At 37.7% G+C, this 14302-nt stretch overlaps 1 protein-coding gene across 1 annotated transcript in view; it reads left to right on the top strand.

Moving 5' to 3' along the window:
- The window catches only part of NXPH2 (neurexophilin 2), a 128775-nt gene extending 119470 nt beyond the window's left edge, over nt 1–9305 (top strand). The window contains exon 2 of the mRNA XM_010853683.1: nt 6807–9305. Within this exon, the coding sequence (XP_010851985.1) occupies nt 6807–7550 (744 nt within the window). The 3' untranslated portion in view covers nt 7551–9305. The remainder of the gene's footprint in view (nt 1–6806) is intronic.
- The last annotated feature ends 4997 nt before the right edge of the window (nt 9306–14302 follow it).

The following is a 14302-nucleotide window of genomic DNA, read 5'->3' as shown; positions in this document are numbered from 1 at the left end:
GCAGGATACAGGATGCTTGGGGCTGGTGCACTGGGATGACACAGAGGGATGGTATGGGGAGGGAGGTGGAGGGGGGTTCAGGATGGGAAACATGTGTACACCTGTGGCGGATTCATGTTGATGTATGGCAAAACCACTACAATATTGTAAAGTAATTAGCCTCCAATTAAAATAAATAAATTTATATTTTAAAAAATAAATAAATAAATAGTATAGGAATTCCTAAGCAACTCTGAGGTTACTTGAGAGAATTCAGTGATGCAGTAAAGACTTATAAATTGAAATGCTTGAATTCCTGACTTTAAAAACAAAAAATCAATCGTAAACCAAGTCCCACTGAATTAAATGTAAATTAGACTAAGCTTATGGTAACAAAAATGTACAAGCCTTGTGAGAATTCTGTAAGTGAAACTTAAAAATATCTTCTCTGCCTAAATCAGAGGTTAACATCAATAGTGATTAAGTCTTGTTGCTAGAGCGTACCCTTTCGATGAAGGGATGAAAATGACACCTTACTTCTGTGTTCTTCCTCCTCAAAGCCTACTCTAATCATCAGAAAGACATCAGACAAACTCAAACTGAAAGGCCTAGCCAGTGCTCCTTGAAATGTTCAAGATCACCAAAAACAAGGAACAACTGAGAAATGGTCACGGCCAAAACAAGCTTAACAGTTCATGATGATCAAATATAATGTGGGATCCTAGATGGGATCTTGGAACATATAAAGGACATTAAGGAAAAATGAAGGAAATCTGAATAAAGCATGGACTTTAGTTAATAATAAGGTGTAAGTATTGGATCTTTGGGCTTCTCAGGTCACACTAGTGGTAAAGAACCTGCCTGCCAATGCAGGAGACATAAGACACAGGTTTGATCCCTGGATCAGAAGATCCCCTGGAGGAGAGCAAGGCAGCCCACTCCAGCCTCCTTGCCTGGAAAATCCCATGGACTGAGAGTCTGGCGGGCCACCATCCATAGGGTCACAAAGTCAGACACGACTGAAGTGAGTGAGCATGAATGCATGTGTTAGATCTTTAGTTGTAACACGTGTAAGATATATAAGATGTTAATAATATAGGAAACTAGGTACAGGATATATTATAACTCTGTACCACACAACTGTCCAGTAAACTAAAACTGCTGCTGCTGCTGCTGCTAAGTCGCTTCAGTCATGTGCGACTCTATGCGACCCCATAGACGGCAGCCCACCAGGCTCCCCCGTCCCTGGGATTCTCCAGGCAAGAGTACTAGAGTGGGGTGCCATCGCCTTCTCCAAACTAAAACTAGTCTAATGTAAAATGTTTTCCTGAAAAATACATAACAGATATACTTTTAAAAGATCTTCTGATATAGTATTTGCAGAGAAAGATGCTTTTTAGTTTATAAATTATTTCCATAATTTGTGACAGTTCTCACATCTGCTACTATAAAATTCACTGCAGCTTCTCTGTCTCTTGGGGGAAAAAATGCATTTAATTATCAGTGAAATTCAACTCCAGCTTGTTATGATGAATGATTTGAACCTGTCAGCTTTTTTTTCTCCCTAAAAACAAAAGAAATGAAATGAAATACAGTCTTCCTCCTTTACTTCCTTCCTTCCACCTGCTTCATTTAATTGATGAAGGTTTGAGCTTTTATTAATCTTTTTGAGCTCCTCTGTAAGATGCAGAAAAAGCTAATATGATATCATTGTATCTAGCTAATGTGTGTGCTTTGTGAAATTGATACACCCTGCCAAGACATAAATTACTTAAGCTTTGATAAATGTGTTGAAATCAGGGAATGTTCAAACAGATAAAGCACAGAAATTCCTCTTTTTCTCCCTTTTTTAAACTCCATTTCATGCAAGCAGTTAAATGTTTTTGCATTATTATTGTAATATGATGGGACAAACGACAGCAGTGATATTGATAGTAGCATAGAGAACCCCCGCAAGTACAAAAGCAATGGGGGATACAGCCTTGTGTTTTGCAGATAACATCTAACAACCTTGCCTTGAACAGACTGGTTTGCCAACAGGTTCAGATCCACTTCAGTCCTCTCCCAGCATGTCATATCACAGAGGAATGAGCGTCCTGCCAGACACTTTGCACTTTCAGATCCTTTGCTGACTCATTTGGTAGGCTGAAATCAAAGATCCACAAACACATTTTATTAGCAAAGAATGCTCACCTGTCCCTGTGATCTGGATATGACTCAGATGTCAGTGAGACTGGAACACGAAGAAGCATTTGATTGATGCTCTAGGGTTGATTTCTACTCATTAACTTATCCTATGGCATTGCACAAGTTGCTTGATTGATCACTAATCAGTTCCTTGGAGACCTGAGAATCCGTATCATCTTCTGAAGACAATTTTTGAATAGGAGGCATGGAACTATCCATTGGATAATGTAAGACCCATCAGTCTCTGAGTGCCTTTTGCCAGAGGTTGGGCTCAGTAATTTCCATCCATTTTTTAAATTTAGTCCTTACAATCAACCAACAAAGGAGGCATAGGTGTGAAAATTGGGGCTCATGTCAAGGGACAATGAGGTCATCAGGCAGCAAATCCTATGCTTTTTCCACCATGCTGCTTCCATATTAGGAGTATATTGGATGAGTGTGGGTGGGGTTGTGGTTCATTCAAACCCCAGTCATCCCTGACTAGGTCTTTTGAGGTTAAGCATCAGCCTGGGGAACTTGGGTCACACAACTATCTATGTAGACCTGTTTAGGAGAGGGTGTCTTCTCAGTAGTGACGCCCACATTTAAGCAGCATTCTAGGGAGAAGACTGAACAAGTTATACCACAGGGAGAGAAAGTTGGGAGAAGAGGTACAACTAGCAGCTTTTTAAGACAACTAGACATATATTTGTTTTTTTTAATTATACTCTTCTACCTATATATATCATCATCAAATAGCTTTTTGAAATTTGAGTTTAGATTTGGAAATCAGTACTTGTAAGAACTGTCCATACATTTTAGAGTAATAAATAAGTTGAAGAAGTGAAGTGAAGTCACTCAGTCGTGTCTGACTCTTTGCGACCCCATGGACTGTAACCTACCGGGTTTCTCCATCCATGGGATTTTCCAGGCAAGAATATTGGAGTGGGTTGCCATTACCCAGCTTTTCTCAATTTGTTTAATAGTAAAGCAAAAAAAGTAAAAGATGCATACATCTACTTTTTATCTAAGGAATCCTCAATGACAGTTTTCACTGAAACAGAGAACAATTATAGATCTGTGCTTAAGAGTTAAATTGCATTATTTTTACATAGGCAAACCTTAAATCAAAGGCAACTTGAGCAGATTTGAACCTAAAGAGTATTGTGTTAGAATATACTTTTTAAGAATCAAATTTCGTTTTCAATCCTCATCTGTAGAATCTTTCCTGAAGAATAGAAGAGTGTTTCTAAAAGCAAATAATTACCTCTAATTTATCTGTTTGGTAAGTTTTGTGTTCTTTTTTTCACTTTCTTAGGGTGAGTTACCTGTATTTGGGTCAAATTGTTACAACATCAGTTACTACAATGAAAATCTGTAGTATTTTTGAAAATTAATAAGTGAATTTTTGAGTAAATATTGAGTCATCTCAGAACCATCACATCAGAAGTCCTAGAGATAAGAGAAGGATCTCATAATGTCCATCTCACGATAGAACTCATCATGTATTTTAAAATGCACCAATATCAGTTAGCCTGAGACTCTACGTGATTGAAAACTTGTCACTGTACAATAAGTTTAACACTGATAGGTTTTCAATAACAGAAAAAGGAGAAAATCAGGCAAAGCATCAAGAAAAATGACCCAAGCAGAAAAAACTCAGAAAAATGTGCAATGTGAAACAAGCATTTTAAGATAAAAAGAGCATATTGGTGCTGGTAGTACAGAGTGTTGTCATACTTGTGTAAAAAAAAGTATTTTTGAATGGAAAATGGATCTTTATTCTAGTAACACAGTATTAATTGGGAACACTGCCCAGAGGTAAAGAATGTGGTAAAGAATCCGCCTGCCAGTGCAGGAGACCCAAGAGATAGGAGTTCGATTCCTGGGTCAGGAAGATCCCCTGGAGTAGAAAATAGCAACCTGCTCCAGTATTCTTGCCTGGGAGATCCCATGGACAGAGGACCCTGCCGGGATACAGTCCTTTGGATCAGAAAGAGTCGGATATGACCGAGTGACTGTCACTGTCACTAGTGTCTATATGTTAATCTGTGGGGTCTCTAAAGAGTTGGACACGACTAAGCACTTGAGCACAAGCATATTATGTATGAGTAAGAATTGAGGGGGTTTTTTGTTTGTTTTGTTTTGTTTTAAGCAAGCTAAAAGGGATTTATCTTGTGAAAGATAGGAAGAAAGACAGGAGTGAAGGAAGAGGTTAGGAAATTGGACAAATTGGGGAATAGAGATCAGGAAATTAAGTTCTTTAGTACCGGCCATTCTCAGGATTGGTAGGTGAGGCTGTCAACGTTGACCAAGCAAGGCACGTCTCATGAAATATTGGAAAAAGGCGAAAACAAATAATAGCAAGAATCATAATCACAGAGAAGAGAAACTGGACCTTGATCAGCAAGGGGTTTCTTATCTGTCCATGTGTCCTTGACTGTCTCCTTGGAGAGAGGACAAGACAAGTCACCTGGACCAGGTTGCATTAGCTCTTAGCAACCTCAAGTCCTATCTGTAGCCCGTACTGACTTCCATGGGCTGTCTGACCAGTTGATCTCAATGAGGCTCTGTGCATATTGTAATGAAGAGTGTTCAAAGTCAGAAAACTAGTGACAGTATCAGAAATACCCAGAATATTTTGAGCCAGAAATCCTGAGTAATGATCCCTCTTTTTCTGGTGACTATGCCAGTCCTTCAACACCAGGAGAGAGAAAGAAGTATTGACTTCAGGATGTGTGAGACCCTAGGAATAGAGAGTATGAATTCAGGTTTTCAAAACAATAAGAATGTGCAGAATATCAGTTTGCCCTTCTGCCAAGCCTCAGTAATTTAGAGAAGAGAATTTTGGGAAATACTAGACATGAATGGGAAAAGCCTTGGGGAGTTAATCAATGGGATCAATATATATTATGTGCCCCCTCCCCACCAAAGCAGAAAACAAAAAAGAAAAATCCACGCATACATTTAAGTCCTTGCATTCCTCCTCTAAAGTGTTCAGGGACAAGTTATAGGTGAAAACACTTCTCATGAAACTCTATTAGGACTTAAACTTTGATGAATGTATAAAATATAACCTCATATTATTAAAATCTACCATAGAGTCAAGTGTAAAATTTACAATCCAAGCTATGCCAGTTTTTTTTTTTTTCTCAAAACTGAATTGAAAGCAATAATTCTTGTAATAATCTGAGACTGGTTTTACCAGGTACTTCACCAAGTTTGAAAGGGTTGGGGAAACAGTACATAAAAACAGCCCCACTTCCTTCTCATCCTTTCCATCACGCTGACAGTTTTCCAGAGAATCATTACCAGAGTGGTTTGTGCCATTAGAGATAAGAGGCTATCTGTGTTTCCACTAGAAACCTCTATTTTCCAGACTTTATAATTCATCTATAAATATCCACTCCAAGCAGCAGTTTCATATATTATGAATCTGTCTCTCAAAATTCATATTGACTTAACTAAATGATTTTTAGAAATCATGAGGACTCTTACACTGCAAAGAGAATTAGAAGAAAATCAAATGCAAATAAAGTGCTGTGTTTCAAGGGGAATGATTTGAATCAAAATACTGTGGAATCCGTAAAACACAGGCACATGATTCTTTCTTAGCAATTCTATCTTTCAGGGTATTATTCAGTTGTAATAAAATGTATTTATCAACAATTAATTAATTCAAAATATACATCTCCAGTTTATTTCTGCTTCTATAAAGGCAGATAATTTGAGATTACATTTTTTCAACTAAATCTTTTATAGAACTTCATATTATTATTCATGCTACTTTTAATTACAGAATTTAAAATTGAATTATATCAAGTTATGAAATTATATGACATAAGCTTTTGAATATAATAATATGCTTGCTATCTACAAATATATTTTAAGAGTCTTATCAATACCTTATATTCAGATGGCTTCTAGCTCCATGGTAGAAATCTCAGCTTACTAAAGTTATTTTCTACCTAAAAAAAAAAGACCTTACAAATTGAATGTTTTTGTCAAATAAGAGACCAAAAAATACTATATCCCCCGGTCTGGGAAGATAGAATTGTAAAGATTAGGAGACAGAGACTAAAGCCACATCAACCCATTAAAATGAAATGCAGTCATCTCTTGGTATCCATGGGGGATTGGCTTCAAGATCCCCTTGGATACCAAAATCCAGGGATGTTTAAATTCCTTATATAAGATAGTTTAGTATTTGCATATAGCCTATGCACATACTTCTGTATATTTTAAACCATCTCTAGATTATTTATAATGCTTAATACAATGTGAATAGTTGCCAGAATGTGACATATTCAAGTTTTGCTTTTTGGAAATTTCTGTGTTTGAGTTGGGGGCAGTTGGGACTTTTTGTTTAGTTTTAATTTCAATTCAGTGTTGGTTGAATCCAGTGGATTCAGAACCTGCGTATACAAAAAACCAACTGTCCTCTCTTCCTAATCACATCATTTCCATGTTTGTACTCACAGATTTATACTGCTTGAATGACATGGTCATCTTGTTACACTGCAGAGCCCCACTGTGTATGTGAAATGGTATTTAGCAGGAAGCGAAATACTACTACAAGAATTGCCCCAGTGCTTTGGCTTTGGTATGTGTGGACTCACAGCCCAACCTAAAGTATATTTTTCTTTCTTCCTTTCGAACAGCTGTTTTGTGACAGTGAGAAGGTGGTGCATGCCACGGAGGGACTGGATTGGGAAGACAAAGATGCCACAGGGACCCTGGTGGGTAACGTGGTGCACTCGCGGATCATCAACCCTCTGCGCCTGTTTGTTAAACAGTCTCCAGTCCCCAAGCCTGGACACTTGGCCTATGCGGACAGCATGGAGAACTTTTGGGATTGGCTGGCCAACATCACGGAAGTTCAGGAGCCATTGGCAAGAACTAAAAGGAGGCCAATAGTGAAAACAGGAAAATTTAAGAAAATGTTTGGATGGGGTGACTTCCATTCCAACATTAAAACTGTGAAACTCAACCTCCTCATCACGGGGAAAATCGTTGACCATGGAAATGGAACCTTCAGTGTTTATTTCCGACATAATTCCACCGGCCTGGGCAACGTTTCAGTGAGCTTGGTACCCCCTTCCAAAGTGGTGGAGTTTGAAGTTTCCCCGCAGTCTACCTTGGAGACCAAGGAATCCAAATCTTTCAACTGTCGCATTGAGTATGAAAAAACAGATCGGGCCAAGAAGACCGCCCTGTGCAATTTTGACCCATCCAAAATCTGCTACCAGGAGCAGACTCAGAGCCACGTATCCTGGTTGTGTTCCAAGCCCTTCAAGGTCATTTGCATCTACATTGCCTTTTACAGTGTTGATTATAAACTTGTGCAAAAGGTCTGTCCTGACTACAATTACCATAGCGAGACTCCCTACTTATCTTCTGGCTGAATCTTCACATGGCCAATAAAAAGGAAGGATAAATATATACTCAATTATTAATAGAACCACCAAGAACCAAGCTCAGCTCTCCATGGCAAAGGATCCCTTTTGTTTCTGGCAGTGAACCTTCATTCCCTATAAGGTTTTCACATTTAAAAAAGAAAAAGAAACATCTTAAAAGTTGAAATGTGTTTGTTATGATCATAAGTACCTTAATCTAAACAGTCAAACTGTGTATGAAACCATCACTCTCTCATAAGATCTCTCTCCTAAGGCTGACTCCTCCAGCTATTCTTATTTCTCTAAGAGTTGATGGTAGTAGCAACATGGAACAGGAAAGAACCAAATAATGCATGTGATAAACATTGCTCTTGAAATGGGCCTGCCTTTGAAGTATGTTTTGGAAAGTTACCTTAAAAATAGCAGATCCAATAAAGTAACTGAAAAGATTGTATTTGATAGATGAATCACATTTCTGACATTGAATTCTTTTTTATTGCTGTCTTTTTTCCCATGTCTGTGCTGTTAGTGATATGAGAGATGAAGGGGTAAAATTTGCTTTAAAACTCATGTGTGAAGTTACAATGCCCCAGTGGAATGAAACACATTATTATCTGAGCTAGAGTTGAGTGGAGTGGGATTTAAACACTTACCCTTGGGTTGGTCACCATCCTTAGGATTCTCTTCTGAGTAGTAATATTGGTATATTAAAAAAGCAAATCTGGATGTATTGTAAGTCAGTTCAACAATGATGACGATCAGGATGTTTTTAGATTACTTTGCCAGGCTCAATGATGTGAGATTGTCAAAAATATTACAACTCTGTTTTCCCCCTGTAACCTAATTCTATTCATTTGGTGGTATGATTTTTGTATACCTGTGTAGAACAACTTTGAAATTGAGAGAAAGCAATTGTTTCCTAGGCTAGCTAGAATGGGAGAAAGATTGGAATTGGGAGGAAATTCCAGGATGATGTATTCATTATTTCTAGCCTGTTAGATTAAGTTCTCCTTGCATTTAGCTATTTAAATGAAGGATCAAATTGTGGAAATAAGGAGTTTATTTAAACAATGCTAATTATTATCATGCTAATAACCAAGACACATGACTCCCTAGGCTTTTGGGATAACTTCCTAATGAATGTTGCCTCATAACCACCTCCTCTTCATCTTCTCTGAGGGGGTCAAATGTCATCTGTGTCATAGAAGTGGATGATCTTTGAATTAGCATAGAGAGAGAATCTGGCTGGCCAGTAAAAAAAAGTGTTTCTAGAACCTGGAAGATTCATGGAATGGTTACTCCTTTTACGATAGCTGTCAACTTTTTTCCCCCTTCTTATCTGTAAAATATCAAAGTAAAACACTGGATTGGCAACCGAAGGAAGAACAAAATGCTCTTACTGTAAAATGCTCTTACTACGTTGTTCAAAAAGCCAACAGCTCTCGTCTATTTTGCATCTCTAGTCCTTTCCTTTTCCTGGTGATACCTGCACAGTGTTTGTTTTTTGTCTTTTGTAAAAATTGTACTAGGCTTAGTGTGTAGTAATACAGGCTTGAAATTTTTGCTCTGAGTTCATCGGGTGCTTTTGTAATTTTGTGGTTGGTGTGAAATACTTTGAGACATCATTTTATTTTAACCTAGGAACAAGATTAAACTACTATTTACTGTAAAATATGTGGGAACCCATATGTGTATATACACTTAGATTTCCTGTGTGCAGAGAAAGTATGTGTACACATTTCTATGTAAATAAAAAGAATTTCCTAAATCTGTCACATGACTTTAAGTTTTTGATTTTTTAAAGATTGTTCTTGTTTCTTTTCTTCACAATGGTTTAGTGTGCATGTGCTCATGTGTGTATGCATTATCAACTGAGCGTTCAGATCTTCCATATGTTCATATTAAACAGAGCAATTAGGCCAGGGACATTATAAAGCAGAGTAAAATAATAATCCATACAAACTACTTGGCACATAGCTTGGTGTCTGGTAAGAATTCTGTGAGCTTCCATTAAGATTTATTATTACAAATGAAAGGTGGTTTTAAATTGTCTAATGTTCAAAAGTTGAGTGGTATAAACACTATATCTATATAAAGAAAAAACTAAATCGGTTTGCAAAATTCTTAGATTTTAGCAGGATTTGTGGGATTAAAAAATAAAGAAAGTTCCTCAGGCATGTTTTTTAATTGGCTTAGAACATATGCCACATATATTTTTTAGACATAATTTCATTTCAAAGCCTACATAATTGTCAGTAATGGTGCTTGGCACAATATAAATCAGATCCCATTTAAACATGCAAATGCACACATTCCTACAAAGCCACTTTTGCCTTAGAGTACTGCAGTTGAGGAAAAGGACGTTCATGTAAGCTAATTTTATGCCCAATCACAAACTGTTCAAAATATAAAGAAACAGACCCTTTTAAAATGAGATTTAAACTAATAGAGTGAACACCTGAAAACAATATAATGTTGTGTGTCAATTATGCCTCCATAAAAAATTAATTTAAAAAATTTTTTAAAACACTAGCAGAAATTTAATCTTCAGGGAGATGTTAGGCATCTTCTCAGGATCTCTCTATATATGAGAAAGCAAACTAGTTTTAAGACCTTTTCACCCCTCTGCAGAAACAATCTTATTACTCATCACCACACAGAATCAGGAAGGAGGCTGTATTTCCATGACTATGAACAAGGTGATCATACCACCCATAGCTGCTGTAAAATCTGGGGAGGGGAAATTAAAAAATAAAAAAGACAAAACTTTTGGACACCATGTAGCACAGCAGTAATCAGTGAAAAGAAAACAATTTTCCTTCATTCTTCTACTTGGTACTTGAAATTTCAACACATTCTCCTGATCTAAAATACCCCAGCAGTAATGAGTATGGTCCTCTAACATGTCTGTTCATAAGAGAAGCTGATTCATAGCATATTATATCCTGTAATCTTTATTGTCCAACACTGTTATTCTGCAACACCTTTCTTCTTTATTTGAAGAACTTTATATGACCCAAATGCTACATTCTACATTTTAGGCACAACTACTACATCTTAAACATTCTGCAACTGGCTAAACCTATCTCCATTAGAGACATGGTTCTGCTGGGTGGGAGCTGCCATTATGGCTTAGGAAGTCCATATTTAAATATTCAAAGTGCAGTTGTCACATTAGCAGTATTACCTGTAAGCCTGTTAGAAATACAGTCTCGGGTCCTGCCTCCAACACTGAATTGGAGTTTTCGTTTTAACAAGATCACCACGTGACTTGTATTTACATTAAAGACAGAGAGGTACTTCCTTAGAAACTCTGATTTAGTAAATGGAGTTAGTAAATTAGGAATTAAAAATCTGCATCTTAAGAAACTTTGGTTACTGTGGTTCAAATGGGCTTCTGACAATACTTTTGAAAATGGCTGAAGGAATAGACCCTTTGAAAAATGAAAATTAAATGAGTAGATTGATAACAAAATAAAGAAAAGTAAACCAATATTAATGTGTAGAAGAATAGTATTTCAAAGAGAGTGCAGCCTACACTATCTTCTGGTTCAGACTTCTCATTTGACAGATAAGCAAAACCAGGGCCCCATCAGAGTCAAGGACATGACCACTGAGTAAGTGACAAAGCCAACTGAAATGCAAGTCTCCTGCCTCCTTGTCCCAGGTCTTGTGTTACAGTAGAAAGGTAAGTTGAAGCAGGTATTCAAAACAAAACAAAAAATAATTGCAGTGAGTTTATAAGAAGACATAAGAAGACATAACCCAGAAGCCAAAACTAAACATGAAAAAGGCTGGAAACATTCTCTCTGCAAATCCTCAAGATTGTGATACATCTATGAAAACAAATTTTTTAAAGCTTAAACTACACAAAAGTAAAGTCAGAATAAAGCCATTTTGTCCAAAGATGAGCATCCTAGGATGTATTAGAGGTATGACTGGCTAAGAATTAACAGCAGTAGAGCATGGGAGTTGACAGAATTTTCAACAGATTTTAACACCTGAGAATATATTTTCATAGAAATAGGTAAATGGGGTGGAATGTCTCCATAGCCTAAAGGTCCAACTTTACTTAATAAAGAATTTTAAATTAATTCATTGCCTATAAAATATAGGGTGGCATCATGCATTTTTATTTGCAGTTAAAACTATAGTTGACCTCAAGTTAATCAGAACTTTCAATGAATGGAAATTTCATGTCTCCCATTGTCAGTGACAAATTTCAGGCAAACAAACTCTTGCTAGAGGTTTTTTTTTTCCTTCATAAAAATCTTGTAAGATATATTCAGGAGTCATTTAATATTCACCTCATGTCTTAACCCCTACTGCAAGGTCTGGAAACCTGGAAACATATCCCATTATGCTTCATTTGTAATCTTCCCTTTTTATCATCCCTCTCAGCTCCCCCATAAACAGTCTGTAATCTCTTCTCAGAAGGAATGAGTTGACTGTGCCCTCTACAGCACGGGACAAAGTATCTGGTATATAGTAGGTACTTGATCATTATTTGTCACTTGATTTTTAAAAAATCTCCTACAAAAAACAGTGACTATTCAAGACTCACTTTACCCACCTAACATGAATTTTCTTGCACCATTCCAAGATGAAGACACTGCTCCAGCCTAATGTGATACTCACTAAATGCTAGCTCCCAGAACCACAGAAATATAAAAGATGGAAACATGTTTGGAAGTGATCTAGAATAGGTTTTGTTTATCAGATAATTGGAGAGACTTCCCTGGCAGTCCAGTGGTTGAGACTCTGTGCTTCCACTGCAGGGGGCATGGGTTCAATCCCTGTTCAGGGATCTATCTTGCATGCCATGCAGTGTAGCCAAACAATTAATTAATTAATTAACCTTTTTTAAAAAGAAAGAAGCAGAGGACAAAAAAAGAAAAAAAAGAAAGAATTGGGAACCGGGTGAGGTTTAACAGCCTGGTTATTTATATTGTTCTTCCTGCCTGGATAAAGCCATTCTTTCTCTTCTTTATTATTCCAAATTACTGATGTTCTGTATTTGTGTTAAAGACTGTCACCTGGCCACCAGCATGGAGCTTCTGCCTTCTCCTATTGAAGTGAGAGGGTCAGGGGTGTGGCCAGCCTGCTAGACTGCATACCCCTACCCCTAAAGCAGTGAGGTATGTGGCCTGGTTGCTGATCTAGAGCTGGTAGAATATGAGAGCAAGGGATGTGTCAATTTATGCAAAAGCACATCAGACTTGTCCATGCTATTGTCCCTTCAACTGTTTCAGATAGATAACTAAAAGGACCTGAGATGCTGCCCAGTAAAGAGGGCAAAGCAACTGTCCATTTGAGTGTCTTTCCAACCATGAAGGAGAGCCACCCAGCTAACCAAAAGCCCACCCTGGACTTCTACAGGAGAAATAAACATGTATATCATTCTTTAAGCCATTGAATTACTGGGATGGATTTGTTACTGCATCTTAGCGTGAATTAACTAATAAAATGGAGCAGGACTGTATGGTCCTTGCACCCTGCCCGCCCCTCCCCCACCCCACTGTGTCTTCTGCCTGCCTTTTGCCTGTAGAAAACTTCAAAGAACAAGTTTAATCTGAGAAGTGAGAAATGCTGAAACAAAGGAAAACAGTCAAAGGAGACTAAATAATAAAAATGTAGTCATTAAGCATTGGCAAAGACCTTTAGTTCTTTCTCAAGGGCTGTAGATAATATTCTGAGCCATATCCTGTGAGCTGTCTTATGGATACTAAAGCCTCAGGTGGAGAAGTTAACTACATGATGACCAGACTGTGCCCAGGACTTGAGTTGCCACAATTCCAAGAATTGACCACAAAGAAATGGGAAAAATTGGACCCTGGAACTGAAGATTAACTGTACCTGAAACATTCAAGATGATGCTGGTCAGACCACTAATGACCAATCTGAAGATGATTGTTAGATGATCTGCTGTTTCTTTATGAAGCCCCTGCCCCACAAGATGTCTTTCACCCCTTGCTTGTGGGAAGGGGGGAGAGTCAGGTGGACATATGTCCCCCACCCTCCCCTTCATGTTCCCAGTATCTGAAATAAAACAAACTTTCCTTTCCATCAACCTGGCCTATTTATTGGCTTTTTTTAAATTTTAATTTATTTCTTTTAATTGGAGACTAATTACTTTACAATATTGTAGAGGTTTTTGCTATACATCGACTTGAATCAGCCATGGGCATACATGTGTTCCCCATTCTGAACCCCCTTCCCACCTCCCTCCCCATCCCATCCCTCAGGGTCATCCCAGTGCACCAGCCCTGAGCACCCTGTCTCACGCATGGAACCTGGATTGGTTATCTGTTTCACATATGATAATATACATGTTTCAATGCTATTCTCTCAAATCATCCCACCCTTGCCTTCTCCCACAGAGTCCAAAAGACTGTTCTATACATCTGTGTTTCTTTTGCTGTCTCACATATAGGGTCACATTACCATCTTTCTAACTTCCATATATATGCATTAGTATACTGTATTGGTGTTTTTCTTTCTGACTTACTTCACTCTGTATAATAGGCTCCAGTTTCATCCACCTCATTAGAACTGATTCAAATGTATTATTTTTAATGGCTGAGTAATATTCCATTGTGTATAAGTACCACAGTTTTCTTATCCATTCATCTGCCCATGGACATCTAGGTTGCTTCCATGTTCTGGCTATTATAAACAGTGCTGTGATGAACATTGGGGTACATGTGTCTCTTTCAATTCTGGTTTCCTCAGTGTGTATGCCCAGCAGTGGGATTTCTGGG

Source organism: Bison bison, unplaced genomic scaffold (genome assembly GCF_000754665.1).
Source record: "Bison bison bison isolate TAMUID 2011002044 unplaced genomic scaffold, Bison_UMD1.0 scf7180017864330, whole genome shotgun sequence".
Taxonomy (NCBI): Eukaryota; Metazoa; Chordata; class Mammalia; order Artiodactyla; family Bovidae; genus Bison; species Bison bison.
The sequence above is the reverse complement of the archived record's forward strand: the minus strand, read 5'-3'. Positions and strand labels throughout refer to the sequence as shown.